The sequence below is a fragment of the Sus scrofa genome, chromosome 15, assembly GCF_054392235.1.
Source record: "Sus scrofa isolate SSC_HxYL_T2T_F1_AM1 chromosome 15, Sscrofa_HxYL_maternal_Yorkshire_Landrace_v2.0, whole genome shotgun sequence".
Lineage (NCBI taxonomy): Eukaryota > Metazoa > Chordata > Mammalia > Artiodactyla > Suidae > Sus > Sus scrofa.
Window position 1 is genome coordinate 74163018 of NC_139397.1, and position 16053 is coordinate 74179070.

The 16053-nt window shown below is 48.3% G+C and overlaps 1 protein-coding gene across 4 annotated transcripts in view; it reads left to right on the plus strand.

The window, feature by feature from the left end:
• The first annotated feature begins 3714 nt into the window (after positions 1–3714).
• Positions 3715–16053, plus strand: part of LOC146395915 (uncharacterized) — a 111705-nt gene continuing 99366 nt past the window's right edge. The window contains exons 1-2 of one of the 4 annotated variants that reach the window (XR_014829020.1): positions 3715–4284; positions 9658–9849. Coding sequence is in view for 1 of the 4 variants with exons in the window: in XM_084998581.1 (XP_084854707.1) it covers positions 4359–4480; positions 9658–9849 (314 nt within the window). In the remaining 3 variants the exon portion in view is untranslated. The other 3 variants (XR_014829021.1, XR_014829022.1, XM_084998581.1) reach the window with 3 other exon arrangements.

Genomic DNA, 16053 nt, shown 5'->3' on the forward strand with positions numbered 1-16053 from the left:
TTGTTATGGGTCCCATATACACAATTGCTCAGGGGTCCTGATGTGATAGGGAAGAACAAATCTGACTCTGTGTTAGATCTGTTTAACTTTAACTTTAACCACATGAGACCCATCCAACTCCCAGATCAGAGTTTGCCCTGACACCCATTGTCTGGAAGGGCCTGGAATCTGCTCTTATCATCACTGACAATCAGCTTCAATATATAAGCACCTCAAGCTGCTTTTCACTTGCAAAACACCTAATAAGAACCCTTGTGTTCACAGAAATACTGATGCCAGGTATCCATTTCTGGTCCTGGCTGCTCCTGCGCTCATCCTTTGGAAACTCTGGACACACTGCTTCTTGCTCACCCATCCCCCTACCACACTACCCAGGAAGTCTCCACCTGGGCAACTCCAAGTCCTTCAAAACAGGCTTCCCTACCCTTCCTCCAGGCAGACTCCCTGGTTTTCCTTCCAGTCTCTTTTGTGTTCATCTCCTGCTAAGGTGATCACAAGGGGTTCAAGTGCTGCTGCTTGTGGGTTTGTCTCTCCTGCCATGGAGTGTGTAATGGGAGCAGGACTCAGGGCTGATTCGCCCCCACTACATCTAGATGCTCAACATGAGCCCTGGCACATAGTGGGGGTGGAGCAGTGCTTCCAAAACACATGAACTAAATACCTGGGCTCTGTCCTCATGGAACTTATACTTCAATGAAAGAGATCTAATGGCTAAAAGGTGAATTCTAGGTCCATTCAACACAGATCAGGTGATCCTTTTCTGAATTCTTCATGTTTAAGCCAAGATCTCAGTAAATATTAACTGAGTAACAGTAACACAAGGTTGTAAATACCCTTCACAGGAGAGAGAATAACCAAAGAAGATTGTAGGAAGGAGAAATTTTTGTCTTTTGTTTTGCTTTTTAGGGCTGCCTCCACAGCATATGGAAGTTCCCATGCCAGGGTTGGAATTGGAGCTGCAGCTGCCAGCCAACACTACAGCCACTGCTGCATCTGTGACCTACACCACAGCTCACAGTAGTGCCGGATCCTTAACCCACTGAGTGAGGCCAGGGATCAAAGCTGCATCCTCATGGAAATTAGTTGGGTTCCTTTTTGCTGAGCCACAATAGAAACTATGGGAAGGAGCAAGTTTTGTAACTATGAATGAATGGCCAGTGGGGCTTTAGCAGAGATGAGGCAAAAGTAAGAGCTTGTGAGTTATGTGTATCAGTTAGGAGAAGCTTTTATGCTGAGTAACACAAGATTCCCCAAATGTCAATGGCCTTCAATAAGGTTAATGTACTCCTCATGCTACCTGCTTGCATGGCTCTGCTCATGTCATCCTCCCCTCTGGACTCAGGCTGACAGACAATCTCCATCTGGAGGCTGCCAGTGCCACATTAGAAGGAAAAGAAATGGTAAATCATGCACTGGTTCTAAAGTGTGTGCTCACATTGCTTTCGTTGTTCATAAATCCTTTTCCTTGACTGAGAGAAGCAAAGGCAAGGCTATATAATCCTCCAATGAGAGGGGAGCCCCAGCAGAAGGGCACAGAATATGGCCAATTTGTAGTCTGATTCTCCACCAGTCTTGAGATTAGGATGTTTATCTTAGGAGCAGTAGAAAACCACTGAATGCATTTTCCATTTTTAATAGGTACTTCCGGCCATAGTGAGAACAGCAGAGTGGTTTTGAGGAGAAACATTAGGAGGCTGTTCCAGTTTTGCAGGGATAGATAGTACTATAGACTAGGGCCCTGGCAATGGAGCTGGAGAGATGCCAGTAATCTTGTTTAGCTTTGTTTTGTTTGCTTTTTATTTTATTTATTTATTTATTTATTTATTTATTTATTTATTTGTCTTTTTGCTATTTCTTTGGGCTGCTCCCACGGCATATGGAGGTTCCCAGGCTAGAGGTCGAATCCGAGCTGTAGCCACCGGCCTACACCAGAGCCATAGCAACGTGGGATCCAAGCCGCGTCTGCAACCTACACCACAGCTCACGGCAACGCCGGATTGTTAACCCACTGAGCAAGGCCAGGGACCGAACCCGCAACCTCATGGTTCCTAGTCGGATCCGTTAACCCCTGAGCCACGACAGGAACTCCTGTTTTGTTTGCTTTTTAGTGCTGCACCCATGACATATGGAAGGTCCCGGGCTAGGGTTTGAATTGGAGCTGTAGCTGCCGGCCTGCCCTATAGCCACAGCAATGTGGGATCTGAACTGCATGGGCAACCTACACTACGACTCACAGAAAGCAATGCTAGATCCCCTACCCACTGAGTGAGCCCAGAGATAGAACCCACATCCTTATGGATACTAGTTGGATTTGTTCCTGCTGCACCTCAAGGGGAACTCTGAAACCAATAGTTTTAAAAGGCAAGAGGATCTAGTGCTGTGCAAAGAAAGCACAGGTGACTATGCGGACCCAGGAGGGTGGAAGAAACATAGCAGACTTGGCATCTCATGTCTTACCAGTTGCTGTTCCATCTTTTGGGAAGACAGCTAATCCAGTCTCTCTCTGTTCTTAGGTTCCCTGTGTTCTAATAAATCATCCTTCTTTAAAAAAAATAGTACTCTTACAGCAGGCAGGTACCTGGTCTGGGCAGAGAATAGGGACACAGGGCCACACGGCAGTAAACCAAACATGCAAAGAGTGGGATCATGGGCAGATAAAGAAAAGAAGGAACCCCCAGACAGATAGGAGACCACACATTTTGGGGAGATAAGTGCCTGGTGTCAAACAGAAAGGTGGGGAAGGGAGAGACTCTCCAGTGTTGGAATGTAACTTTTTGCTTATTTTGCCCTCATTACAATAAATTTGCTATTCATATAAGAAGGATCCATCATGCACCAATGCCAATACTCCCCATCAAAGCTAAATAAGGACAAAAATCTCTCCTCCCTTCGTGAAGGTGGAGCTGGGATGAAAACATAGGACTACAACTCCCAAACCCCATCTACTCAGTGAGCATTCTGTACATGCGGTTGGCTGCCCCTTATAACCGGCTTGCTAGAGAAGCACAGGGCAGCTGCTTGCTGCCCACCTCTATTTAAGAGGTATATTTCTCACTGAAATAAATCCTAACTTCTCTTTCTCAGTTTCCACCTCATTTCTGAATTCCTTCTGTGAGGAGATAAGAACCTCAACTTTGAGAACACTGTGTCAGCAGCAGAAGCAGCACTGGGCAAATGCATAGAGACCTAGAGCCCAGGCTCCTCACAGGCACAGGAAGCCCTGATCCTCCTCTGCCCGGGGTGCCCTCAGCAGCCACGAAGGGGAAGGATGTAGATGCACAAGTGTGAAACTGTGGACTCAGCCCAGCCCTTTCCAGGGAGTGTTGTGGTTACTGTCCATGGTACTCATGGGCTGACTCACAGCTGGAGAGACACGTTCCAAGACCCAGCCACAGCATGTCAGAGCTGAGGGGGTTTCAGGACCTTATTTTCCCCAGCACTTCATTTTACAGATGAGAAAACAGAAGGCCAGAGAGAGGGAGAACTTCCCCAGGGCCACACAGTGGTTGGCAGGCTGGGATTGGAAGCTCTCCACCAGAGGCTTACTCAGACAAACCTCATTTCCTTTGGGAGCCTCCTGGATGACACCCACTACTCGCAACAACTAACAGTCCTGAGAACCCACAGCTGCACGTAATAGGGGCTCAGTGGACATTTGCTGACTGCATAAGTCATTATAATGGGACACGAAAAGCAAGCCTTGAGGTGGGGAGAGGATCCCCAAATTCAATCTTGGAACAAAAGGTCTTGTTTCTTTTTGGTGTGGGTGGGTGAAATGGGGCTTGGGAAGGAAAGAGGTGAGTCAGGAATTCTCCTGTAAACAGAGGACAACAGGATATGGGAAGAGAATATGAGCAGATACATCTCAGGAAACAGCGCAGAGTATGCAGCTGCCGGACCCTCATCCCTGCTCTCTTGTATCTCACTGTCTCTCACTTGGAAACGGTGAAATGCTCACGAGTCTCCTGGAGAGGATGGTCACATGACCTTGATCTGGCCAATCAGCATGTTGCATCCTCCCCAGCCACTGTGATTGGCTTAGGACTGGGCGAGTGGCCAATCATGCTCCAGGGTGGGGTTTCTGTGCTGAAATTCTGGAAGCAAGGAGCTCTATTTCTGTTGGGAGCCTGTGGCAGTTGGCGGCCATCTTCCCCCATAAAGGCGGCGCATCTGAGGGTGACTCCAGTAAGCAGAGCCCAGAAGTCGGGAGAGATGACGGCTGCTGACTTCATAGAGCACCAGGTAACTGCCCTGCAGGAAGCGGTCTGCCTATGGATGTCTCAGGTATGTACGTCAGTCTCTCCTGCTTGTCAGCTTGTTTAGGCCATTTTGGTTTTCAGTTACTGACTTTCAATAAAATGGACGGTTCAGCTCAACTGGAGACCCTGGAACTGCATCAGTGTGGGTTTAACGTCCAAATGTCACCGAGAGACTTCAATTTACTCTGGAGATGCCAGTGGATTCAAGACATCTCTCTTAGGTCAGCTATAAATTGCAGGATAACCCAAATTAATACTTACAGTATTCTGTTAAGGTAGCAACCCAGGTCCCCGTTCTTTTTTTTTTTTTTTTTTTTCTTTGTCTTTTTGCCATTTCTTGGGCCGCTCCCGCGGCATATGGAGGTACCCAGGCTAGGGGTCTAATCGGAGCTGTGGCTACGCCAGAGCCACAGCAACGCGGGAACCGAGCCGCGTCTGCAACCTACACCTCAGCTCACGGCAACGCCGGATCCTTAACCCACTGAACAAGGCCAGGGATCGAACCTGCAACCCCATGGTTCCTAGACGGATTCCTTACCACTGAGCCACGACGGGAACTCCCCCAGGTCCCTGTTCTTGAGGACAAAACTGAGGGACAGGAGTTCCCATCTTGGTTCAGTGGTTAAGGAACCTGACTGGTGTCCATGAGGATGCGGGTTTGATCCTTGGCCTCGCTCAGTGGGTTTAGGATCTGGCGTTGCCATAAGCTGTGGTGGAGTTCTGCAGATGCAGCTCAGTTCTGGCTGATGTGGCTGTGGTGTAGATCAGCGGCTACAGCTCTGATTCAGCCCCTAGCCTGGAAACCTCCATATGCTGCAGCTGTGGCTCAAAAAAGACAATCAATCAATAAAATTAAATAAACTGAGGCTTAGAGAAGGGAGGTACCTGGGCTGTAGTGAGGAAGCGTGGAGCCAGAGAGAAACCCCAGATCTTGCTACTTGACATTTGGGAACCACAAGGTATGGCTTGTCCATGTGACGAGGCTGAGGTACCCAGGCCCATGCCAGTTACCTTGGGGGCCTGAGGCTTGGTAACTGCCCTGCAGCTGCTTGGAGACTCACAAAAGCAATTCCCACTGAAGGTCGAATGGGAGACCTTCCTTAACCAGCCCCACCACACCCTCCTAGTTCCTCCACACCCTGAATCCTTTTCTCTTGTTTGCATGACAATTATGGAGTCTTGATCATGTGATCACACAGGAAGTCCTCTTCAGGGGCTGCCATCTGGAGTTGCTTCAGGGGAGGCCAAGAGTGCCCATCATTTATAGGGACTGCTCCTTCCTTTAGGGCTTGGGGGAACTATTCCCCACTTGTGCACCAGAGTCCTTTTCCAGAATACGCAGGGGACCCCACTGAGTTTGGAACAGGATGCATCCACTGCTGTCCTCTCCACATCTTCCTTGAAACTCAGCCCCTGGACTCTTTTCTCCAAATTGTGGCCCCCATGGCACCACAGGAGAGACCACGCTGACAGTGAATCCAAGCTCACCCTTGGATGCAAGGGTGAGGTGATATCTGATGGCTGGGAACCTTAGTTTACAAGGGACCTCACTCTTCATGCTGTAGAGCTGGTCAAAGCCCCTGGGTTCTGGAAGCAGTGTGTGGCCCAAAGTGAATCCATGGATGTTTTGATGGCTGGAGGTGAGGTCCCTCAGCCCCTGAAGGTCCACTGTGTGTAGGCTCAGGCTGTACAGAGCAGAAAATGCAGAGGCCTGACCCTGAGGTGTTCATAGACCAAATATAGATGAGCCAGACAGGCAGACAGGGCACCATAGTGTGTGAGCTGATTTCCTGGATGAAGGCTTGGGGACAGGAGCAGAGACCTATATCTGCTGGGAAACTGGTTAAGGACAGAGAAATTTTTTTTTTTTTTTTGTCTTTTGTTGTTGTTGTTGCTATTTCTTGGGCCGCTCCCTCGGCATATGGAGGTTCCTAGGCTAGGGGTTGAATCGGAGCTGTAGCCACCGGCCTACGCCAGAGCCACAGCAACGCGGGATCCGAGCCGCCTCTGCAATCCACACCACAGCTCACGGCAACGCCGGATCATTAACCCACTGAGCAAGGCCAGGGACCGAACCCGCAACCTCATGGTTCCTAGTCGGATTCGTTAACCACCGCAGCACGACGGGAACTCCAGGACAGAGAAATTTTAATTAAGATTTGAAGGCTCGATCAGTTACATGTTTGCCTGAAGTGATGGCAGCCCCTGCTGAGAGTGGCTTAAAACACAAAGGCATCAAATCTTTAATGATATGAGAGGTGAGAGGTCCAGAAATGGTCTGGTAGCCCAAGAGTGTCCTCAGTGACTCAGATGCCACCCACCTCTCTACTCCACCATTTCCAGAATGTTGGTATTGCTCCCTCGTGGATGCAGTGTGGCTGCCTTGACTTCAGCCATCATCTCTGCACAGTTTGCACTTAAGTCGGAAGCAAGGGGGCAGTTTTTTCCCCTGCTTGTCTTTTTCAGGAAGGAAAATCTCTCACAAAAGCTCCCTGTTGTTGCTGCTATGTCCACAGTCTTCCAGGGCAGGGTCGGCACACTTTCCCCATGGAGGGCCTGAGGGAAAAGTTTTAGGTTTGAGGGACCTACGGTCTCCTTCATAGTGCCCTCTGCTGTTGTAGTGCAGACACAGCTTCAGCAATGGTTAGTTGAGGCTCTCACCCCACATGCTGAGATGTGTGTTTTCCGATAGGATCGTCATATAACTCTGTTGCTTTTAGGGCTCCAGCATAGTGATTTGATACAGGTACATATTGTGAAAGGATCACCAGAGTAAGTTTAGTTAACATCCATCCCCTCACATAGTGACAAATTATTTTTCTTATGATGAGAACTTTTCAGGAGTTCCCATCGTGGCTCAGTGGTTAACGAATCCGACTAGGAACCATGAGGTTGTGGGTTCGATCCCTGGCCTCGCTCAGTGGGTTAAGGATCCAGTGTTGCCGTGAGCTGTGGTGTAGGTTGCAGACGTGGCTTGGTTCCTACATTGCTGTGGTTCTGGCATAGACTGGCAGTTACAGCTCCAATTCAACCCCTAGCCTGGGAACCTCCATATGCCGTGGGAGCGGCCCAAGAAATGGCAAAAAGACAAAAAAAAAAAAAAAAAAAAGAGAGAGAGGACTTTTCAGATCTCCTTTCATAGCGACGATCAAAATCACAACAGTGTTGTTAACCAGTCACCTTGCTGAACACTACATCCCCCAGACATGGGTATTTTAGGGCTGGAATTTATGCCTTTTGCCGTCTTTACCTCATTGCCTTCCCGCCTCAACACCCCACCTCTGGCAACAACCAATCTTTTCTCTGTTTCTATGAATTTGGTAATATTTTGATTCCACATACAAGTGAGATTATACTTATTTTTCTTTTCCTGACTGACTTATTTCACTTAGCATGATGCCCTCAAGGCCCATCTATGTTGTCACAAATAGAAAGAGTTCCCTCTCTGTCTTTTTTTTGTCTTTTTGCCATTTTCTTGGGCCACCCTCGTGGCATATGGAGGTTCCCAGGCTAGGGGTCGAATCGGAGCTGTAGCTGCCGGCCTACGCCAGAGCCACAGCAACGCCGGATCTGAACTGCGTCTGCAACCTACACCACAGCTCACGGCAATGCCAGATCCTTAACCCACTGAGTGAGGCCAGGGATCAAACCTGAAACATCGTGGTTCCTAGTTGGATTCATTAACCACTGAGCCACGATGGGAACTCCAGAGTTTCCTCTTTTTTTGTGTGGCTGAATAAGGTTCCATTTTATATATATTCCACCTTTCCTTTATCCTTTCATTTATTGATGAACATTTTGGTTGTTTCCACATCTTGGTTACTATGAATAATGCTGCAGTGAACACGGATACAGATATCTCTTCAACATATTGACTTCATTTCCTTTGGGTATATTTTTAGGAGTGGAACTGCTGGATCATATGGTAGTTCTATTTTTAATGTTTTTGAGGAAACTCTATACTATTTTCCACAATGTCTGTACCAATTTATCTCACACCAAAATTGCATGAATTTCTCTTTTCTCCACATCATCCAAATGTTGATTTTGCTTTTTTTTTTTTAGGGCTGTACGTGCAGCATATGGAGTTTCCCAGGCTAGGGATTGTATTGGAGCTGCAGCTGCTGGCCTATATCATAGCCGCAGCAACTTGAGATCTGAGCTGCATCTGTAATCTACGCCACAGCTCACGGCAATGCCGGATCCTTAACCCACTGAGCAAAGCCAGGAATCCAATCTGCATCCTTATGGATCCTAGTCAGGATGGTTAACCACTGAGCTACTAAGGGAACTCCTTGCTTGTCTTTTTGATGACAACCATCTTGACAGGTGGGAGGCGATACCTCCCTGTGGTTTGATCTGCATTTCCCTGAGGAGGAGTGATATTGAGTACCTTTTCCTGTGTCTGTTGGCCATCTATGTGTCTCCTGTGGAAATATGTCTATTAGTTCCTCTGCCCCTTTCTAAATCAGATTTTTTTTTTTTTTTGCCATGCCTGTGGCATGCAGAATTCCGAAACCCAGCCACAGCAGTGACAGTGCTGGGTCCTTAACCACTAAGTCACCAGGGAACTCCAGATTGGTTGTTTTCTGGTTGTGGAGTTGTAGGAGTTCTTTCTATGTTTCCTTACCAGATGTGAGATCTGGAAGTCCTTTCTCCCCTTCTGTCTGTTGTCCCAACCTCTGGTTTCTGGACAACGGGGGACCAGGCCTTTGGGATCCTCAGGTTTTCCCACATGTGTTTACAGTAGTGGGCGGGGGCATGTTCTGATAAAGCTCTATGTGGCTGTGGGTCACTGATTCCTCTTCTAGGAGGCTGGCTATGAGGAGTGCAGTGGTGGGTGGGCCCCATCCCCCTGAGTCATCAGTTAGCTGGTCACGTGCTCTGGAATTCACATTTCTTAGCCCCAAAGTGAAGGGGCAGTTTGTAAAGAGAGGACCTTGCAGCTACAACACAGAGCAGATGCTCTTGTTCATTGTTGGGATGACATGGAAACAAGTTGTTTGGAGCTGGCATTCCCTCCACTCAGAAAGCTCCGTTTAGACTTCTGGGAGGCTGGGCCTGATCTGAGCCACTGTCCCTGAGGAGGGAAAGGGTTCAGGCAGGGGAGGGAGGCGCTGCTGGATTGCACTAGCCTTGCTGTGTGAGGACAGCTCGGTGATGCCTGGCACATGTGGTTCGCTTTGTGCACATAAGCAGAGAGGTCCTTTGGGGAGGACTGGCTTCTTCCTCTAGTTGAGGGCCTACTGTGGGCCCAGCACAACAGGCCTCTGCATCAAGGTTGGAAAGCCTGACACAGAGAAGTTGGGCAGTGTTTCCCGGTCACATAGGTGGTAGGGGCAGCACTAGGGTATGATGCAGACCTGACTCCCAGCCCTCAATCTTTCTCCTTTCCCAGGAGCCTTCATGACCACACTTGTCAGTGTCCCTCAGAGAGGCCTGGATGTCAGCACTGGAAGCCTTCCTTGCCTCACAAGCCAAGGTGCTGGAAGAGGGAGAACAGCGTGCATGTTGAACCCATGATGCCCAGAGGCTGCTCTCAGCCAGGGGCCCAGTGTACTCTCTGCCTGAGTCCTGGATGCATCCTCGGGTGAGTCACCACGTCCCCTGGGCCTCAGTTCTCCTGTCTGTATGGGGCTGGGACCAGCAGCTACTTCACATGGGTCTGAGGAATGTACGGAATCCTTGAAGCGGTGCCCAGCATGCAGGGAGCTGTGCGGTCACTGTGCTGGTCTTCTGACCTTTTCTTCTTCCCTTGGCTGGATGAGGAGAAGCTTCATTGCATGTATCTCATCTTTTTTATTTATTTATTTTTTTCCCCGTCCTTTTAGGGCCACATATGAGGCATATGGAGGTTCCCAGCTAGGGGTCGAATTGGAGCTGTAGCTGCTGGCCTATGCCACAGCTCACAGCAGCGTCAGATCCTTAACCCACTGAGTGAGACCAGGGATTGAACCTGCATCCTCAGGGATGCTAGTCAGATTCATTGCCACTGAGCCACGACAGGAAGTCCTGTGTGTAGTTCATCTTTAATCCATCTGGATTTCCCTTTTAAGTTACAAAAATGCTATTTCAAATGAATATAAAAACAGAAATTCACCACTAACTATATGTGGGCGGACTCAAAAAGCCATCTTTTGTATGGTTTCATTTCTAGGAAATACCCAGACTAGGTAAAAAACAGAAAGAAAAAGGATTAGGTGTTGTCAGGGGCCACAGGAGGGAGGAGTAGGGACTATGTACTTTGTGGGGTTTTTTTGTTTTTTGTTTTTTGGGGGGTTTTTTTTGTTTGTTTTTTTGTGGGTTTTTTTGTTTGTTTGTTTTGTTTTGTCTTTTTGCCTTTTCTAGGGCTGCTCCCGCGGCATATGGAGGTTCCCAGGCTAGGGGTCTAATCGCCATAGCCACAGCAACGTGGGATCCGAGCCACATCTGCAACCTACACCACAGCTCACGGCAACACCTGATCCTTAACCCACTGAGCAAGGGCAGGGATTGAACCCACAACCTCATGGTTCCTAGTCGGATTCGTTAACCACTGTGCCACGACGGGAAATCTGGGACTATGTACTTTGGATACAGGGTTTGTTTGGGGGAAAGAAATAGTCTGAAACTAGACAGTGGAGATGGTTGCACAGAATTGGGAATGTACTTAATGCTCCTGAATTACAAAATTTTAAATGGATAAAAAGCTTCAAATGCATTATTTTAAGCTTAAAACATGAAATATAGGATGCTTTAAATAAAGTGAAAGAAAAAAATAAAGTTCATAAAAACCCCAAAGAAACAATGGCAGGGGAAGGGAGTTAAAGTTCAGGTTGGGGAGCAGGTTGATGGTGTAGATCCAGTGCTGACAGCCATGGCGGTTGCAGAGACCACAGCTCACAGCAACGCTGGATCCTTGACCCACTGAGAGAGACCAGGGATAGAACCCCCAACCTCATGGTTCCTAGTCAGATTTGTTTCTGCTGTGCCATGATGGGAACTCCCCAGGATGCCTTCTTGAACTGCAGTCCAGCTGATGGGTGGTCTGAGGACCATCTTTGCTCCTGGTCCAACCCCAGTTTCTGGGGACTCCTCCCTGTGAGGCCAAGCTCTCATTCCTCCCACACATGCCCAGGCACCCATCCTCAGGCTTCTGACCTTTGGGCTCTGCCTCTGTGAGCTCCAGGTCCTCCAATTGATGCAGAGGAAGGATGACATGATGCTCCAGATCTGAGCCAGGTGTGCTGAACTACATGTAAGCTGAGAACAGGACCCTGAGGAGTGGCCCAGCGTGGGTGGGTTCTGAGAAGGAGAACTTCCCCAATCATCTCTGGGCCTGGTTCTGGAGTTCCCTTGATGGCCACACTCACTCAGAGCCTGTGTTGGCCCTGGTTGGTGTTATGGTGCCCCAGCCCCTCTCTTGGGGAGGTGGATGGGTTGTCCCCATTGCCCAGCTCCTGACTGATCTCCAGTGGTGTCTCTGCAATGACGGTGAATAGCAGGTGGATTGGCCTTGAGGTATGAGAGCTCTTTGTGGCCATTATCTCATCGCTGATTCTTCTGCCCACTTGAACTTCTCCCAGATGAGGCCCAATCCTGTGTCTTCATAGATATTCACCCGGGAGGAATGAGATTTCCCTAGAGGGCTTGGGATCAAGCTCAGGCAGTGTGATCTGCCCTGGATATTGACAGAACCCCCCTGCCCCAGTCAGCTTTGACCTTGGGTGTGGCCGTGACCAGCCCAGCTGGCATCTAACCCCTCATCAGCCTGCTCTTGCTTGAGGGAGATCCACAACTCACAACCCCTCCACCTCAACACATCCAGGGAGGGAACCTGCTGCTACCCATGTGGGATCAGAGAGGCCCCCAGGCTGTGCTGGAGCTACCTGTGTTACCTCTGGGTTTCTTTGGGAAAATGCCCTAGGCATCTGCCCTTAGACCTGAACTACACTCTGTATCTTTGACAAATGTTGTCTCTGCTGCACCCTTTCCCAAGGTCATGGCCTCAGGAGAACAGTGCACAGCAGAGCATATCCATTCCTACTCTGTCCTCTCCTTGGGAAGTGAGTGCCTGGTTACCCAGGGTGCAAGTCCTGTTGTGCTCTCTTGCTAGGGCAGTGAGGTCACATTCTTACATCCGTGTAGCCCAAATTCCTCCTTACACAAAGCTCCCCAAGGGTACCTCTGACAATTCACCCCCCACCCCCTGCCACATCTAAGCCCAGTGACACCAACACAGCCCACAGGGAGGCCTGAGTGCAGCTGGGGCCGCAGCTCTGAGAACACAGCTGGTGCAGACCCTCCTCCTCCTACTCACCAGTGATGTGAACCTGGACAAGCCATGTGCCTGGCAGGGTCACCCCAAATCCCTATCTTCACAGAAGGGGTCATTCTCGCATCTCCCTCCTAGGGAGGCCATCAGGTCTATGGACCTAGAAACACCTCCAGTACCTGGAAACCCCATGACCTAGTATCACATGGAAGTCCTGCAGAGACTTAGCAAAGGAAGGGTGACATCCAGGGCTGGCTGAGCACAGAATACAAAGGCAACAGGCCTGGCTCTGCTCTGGGATCTGGGGGAAGTCACTCCCCTTCCTGCCTGTTTCCAAGGACCCTCATGGAAAAGTTGAAATTCCATAAAATTCAGACATCGACCCCTCTGGCCTAAAAGCTTCCAAGTGCTCCTTTTATGTTTAGATTCAGGCTCAAATGTCTCATCTCAGCCCTTGTGCTGGGATGCCCCACGGTGGCTGCCAGGATTCTTGCCTCTGCTTGAGACATCCTTATGTAATCCCCACACTCCTGTGGTGGATGTGAAATAGGAGGTAATGGGCCCCTTGGCTGAGAACAGCTGGAACTTGCTAGGCTGAGTAAATTGGGCCTAGCTTCTCTTTGATGCTTTAAGGTGACAGTTAATGGCAGGAAAGGAGCTCTGGTGTAAAAAGATAAGATGACCACATCGGAATTCCTGTTGTGGCACAGCCGAAATGAAACTGACTAGGATCCATGAGGATGTGCTTTTGATCCCTGGCCTCGTTCAGTGGTTAAGGATCCGGTATTGCCATGAGCTGTGCTGTAGGTCACAGACGCAGCTTGGATCTGGCATTGCTGTGGCTGTAGTATAGGCCAGCAGCTATAGCTCCTATTTGACCCCTAGCATCTGAACCTCTATATGCCGTGGGTGGGGCCCTAAAAAAAAAAAAAGGATGACCATATCAATGAATTTTGAGGTCAAGAAGACCTCCCTGACTACACTTGTGCAGAAAGACTTCTAGGGGTCAGAAAGGGAGGGGACACCAGGCCATAAAAAGTTCTGCTAATCTTCCCATAAGTCTTTGCTCTGGAATCCATCTTGGCCAAAATATAGGGCACACATATTGAGGAGGGCCTCTGTTGGTCAGGTGTGAGAAATAAAACAAGATAATCGGCCAAAGGAAATCAAGACCCCAAAGGATTGCTCAATAGAAGTGATTTATTCTTTTCTTTTCTTTGCACTTTTAAGTTCAAGTTGGGTGTTTTATTTATAATTTAAAATTTAATTTATTAGATTACAGTTGATTTACAATGTTATATTAATATCAGGTGTACATCAAAGTGAATCTGTTATACATGCAAATACTCATATAAGTGATTTAAATCCCCCTCTCTGGCATCTCCTCATTCAGGAGGATGCCTGCACCTGCACTTCTCTTTTAGGTGTGTATTAACTGCTTTCCCTCTCTCTTAAATAAATGACTTCTCTGTATGCTCTCCTACATGTTGCAGTGTGTCTCTAATATAAACTTTGTGCCAGTTTTTTGCAGTCTTTACCTCCTTGAAAGATTTCTTTCTTTCAAGGGGGACAAGAATCAGGCAACTCTGCTTTTAGCCTCTGGCTGGTCTAGTGGTTAGGATTCTTGGTTATTCATCCAGGCTGCACAGCTTCAATTCCTGAGCAGGGAATTTGAGATCTCACTTCAAGCCATCACTCACTGCTGTCTCTCTGAGATCAGAGGAACATTGTGACTGGGTTCTAACATGTAGACTGATTGATGAAAATCATGTGCCTTCAACTCATTTCCTCTCTTTTGTGTTCCTTTCCCCCACCTGTGCCTCTCTATGTTTCTATCTCTTTGTCTCCACCTCTGTGTGGCTTTCTCTCTGTCTCTCTTAGGGTCCAGAGGAGTTCACTTCAAAATGTACCTTAATGACATGTAGGTAATTTTGAATTATTATTACTTACAAGAAAACTCCATGCAGGAGAGGCACTTTCTACCTCCTGTCAGTCTCCTTGAGACCAGTAAAGAAATCTCTCCTATGAAAGGTACACCACCTCAGGGCTGAGTTCTGAGTGCTGAGGGATGCAGACATGCTGGCTCCTGCAAATAAATTCATTCTGGGAACCTCCTGTTGGGACTACTGTTGTGCCAGTTAAAATCTTTGCAATGATCAAAGCCAACTCCTCTGTCTCTTTCTGAGCAAAGGCCTGAGTCTCAGCCCCTGTAGGTAGTCTGGATTTATTGGCCCAGGCACTGACCTATCCTGCCAGACATTTTGTACAAACACATCCACTGGAAGAGTTCTGTTGCCTCATCCAGAAAGTAAACAATGCCCCCACCCCATTCCCAAAAAACCAGCATACCAATATCTGCTGGTCTCATTCTACACAGAGTCCCTCTCAGAAATCACTTCAGCTCAATGACTTCCTCCTGTCCCCTTTCTCATCTTAAGGTGGGCCTGAGGGCACCGCCCAGCTGAGTTGGAGCCAGTATCACAAAATGGCCTGGTGTTAGCCCTGTCCATTCCACATGACCCACACACCAAATTGGCTATGAACACGGTGGTCCAGAGACCAGGGATGTGCATGTGCCTTCAAAGAAATCATTGTTCAGGAGACCCTAGCATCAATCTGCCATCTTGCCCCAATCCACCTGACTTTGATCTTGTTTTCAGTTGATATCTTTCTAGATCATTCATGGAGAAATTAGATCCTATCTGGCAAAAGCAGAATCATCTTCCCCACACATGAGGAAAGAACAGGCACAGGCCCACACCCATCTTCTCTGCCTGCCCAGCCTCTTCATGTCAGAAAAATATGTCCCTCGTCCTCCCTGTTTCATATTCTTACCTCTTTGGTCATAGGTGAATTGGTTATACAAGTGTGGATTTATTTCTGGGCTCTCAGTTCTGTTCTTTGGATCTAAGTGTATTTCTTTGGTGCCAATACCATCTTGTTTGGATGATTCTAAGGTTGTGGTATAGTTTGAAATCAGTGAGCAAGATAGGTCCAGTCTTAAGCTTCTTTCATTGTTTGTATTGACTCTTCAGGTTTGTTTGGGTTTCCATACACACTTGAGAATTCTTTGTTCTAGTTCTCCAAACAATCCCTTTGGTACTCTGATAGGAATGGCATTGACTTCTTGTATCGGACAGGAGCCTGGTTTCAGGACTCACTGGGGATCTGGCTTTGGAACAACACAGAGCTGCATCCTCATTGAGAGGAGCTCCATTTTCTTAGGACCAGTGGAGAGTTGCCACCATGGGAGGAAATGATGAAGGAAAAGTGGGGAGAAACTTCCTGAACCTGGCTGAATGCCTGGGGTGGGGTCCATCTGCTGAGGACTCAAACAAGGAAGGGCTTGATGTGGCCAGTCGTGGAGTTTTGGTTCATGTTGTGTGTGAGGCACACAGAGTCCAGTGTCCTACTTGGGCTTGTAATGTTCTGTGTTTCAAGCAAATTATGAGGGGACTGTCTTTTCTCTGGTGTGTTTCCCTGGCAGCTTTGTAATCAATGAACCGACCCCATACATGCAGGAGTATTCCTGGGTTCTCT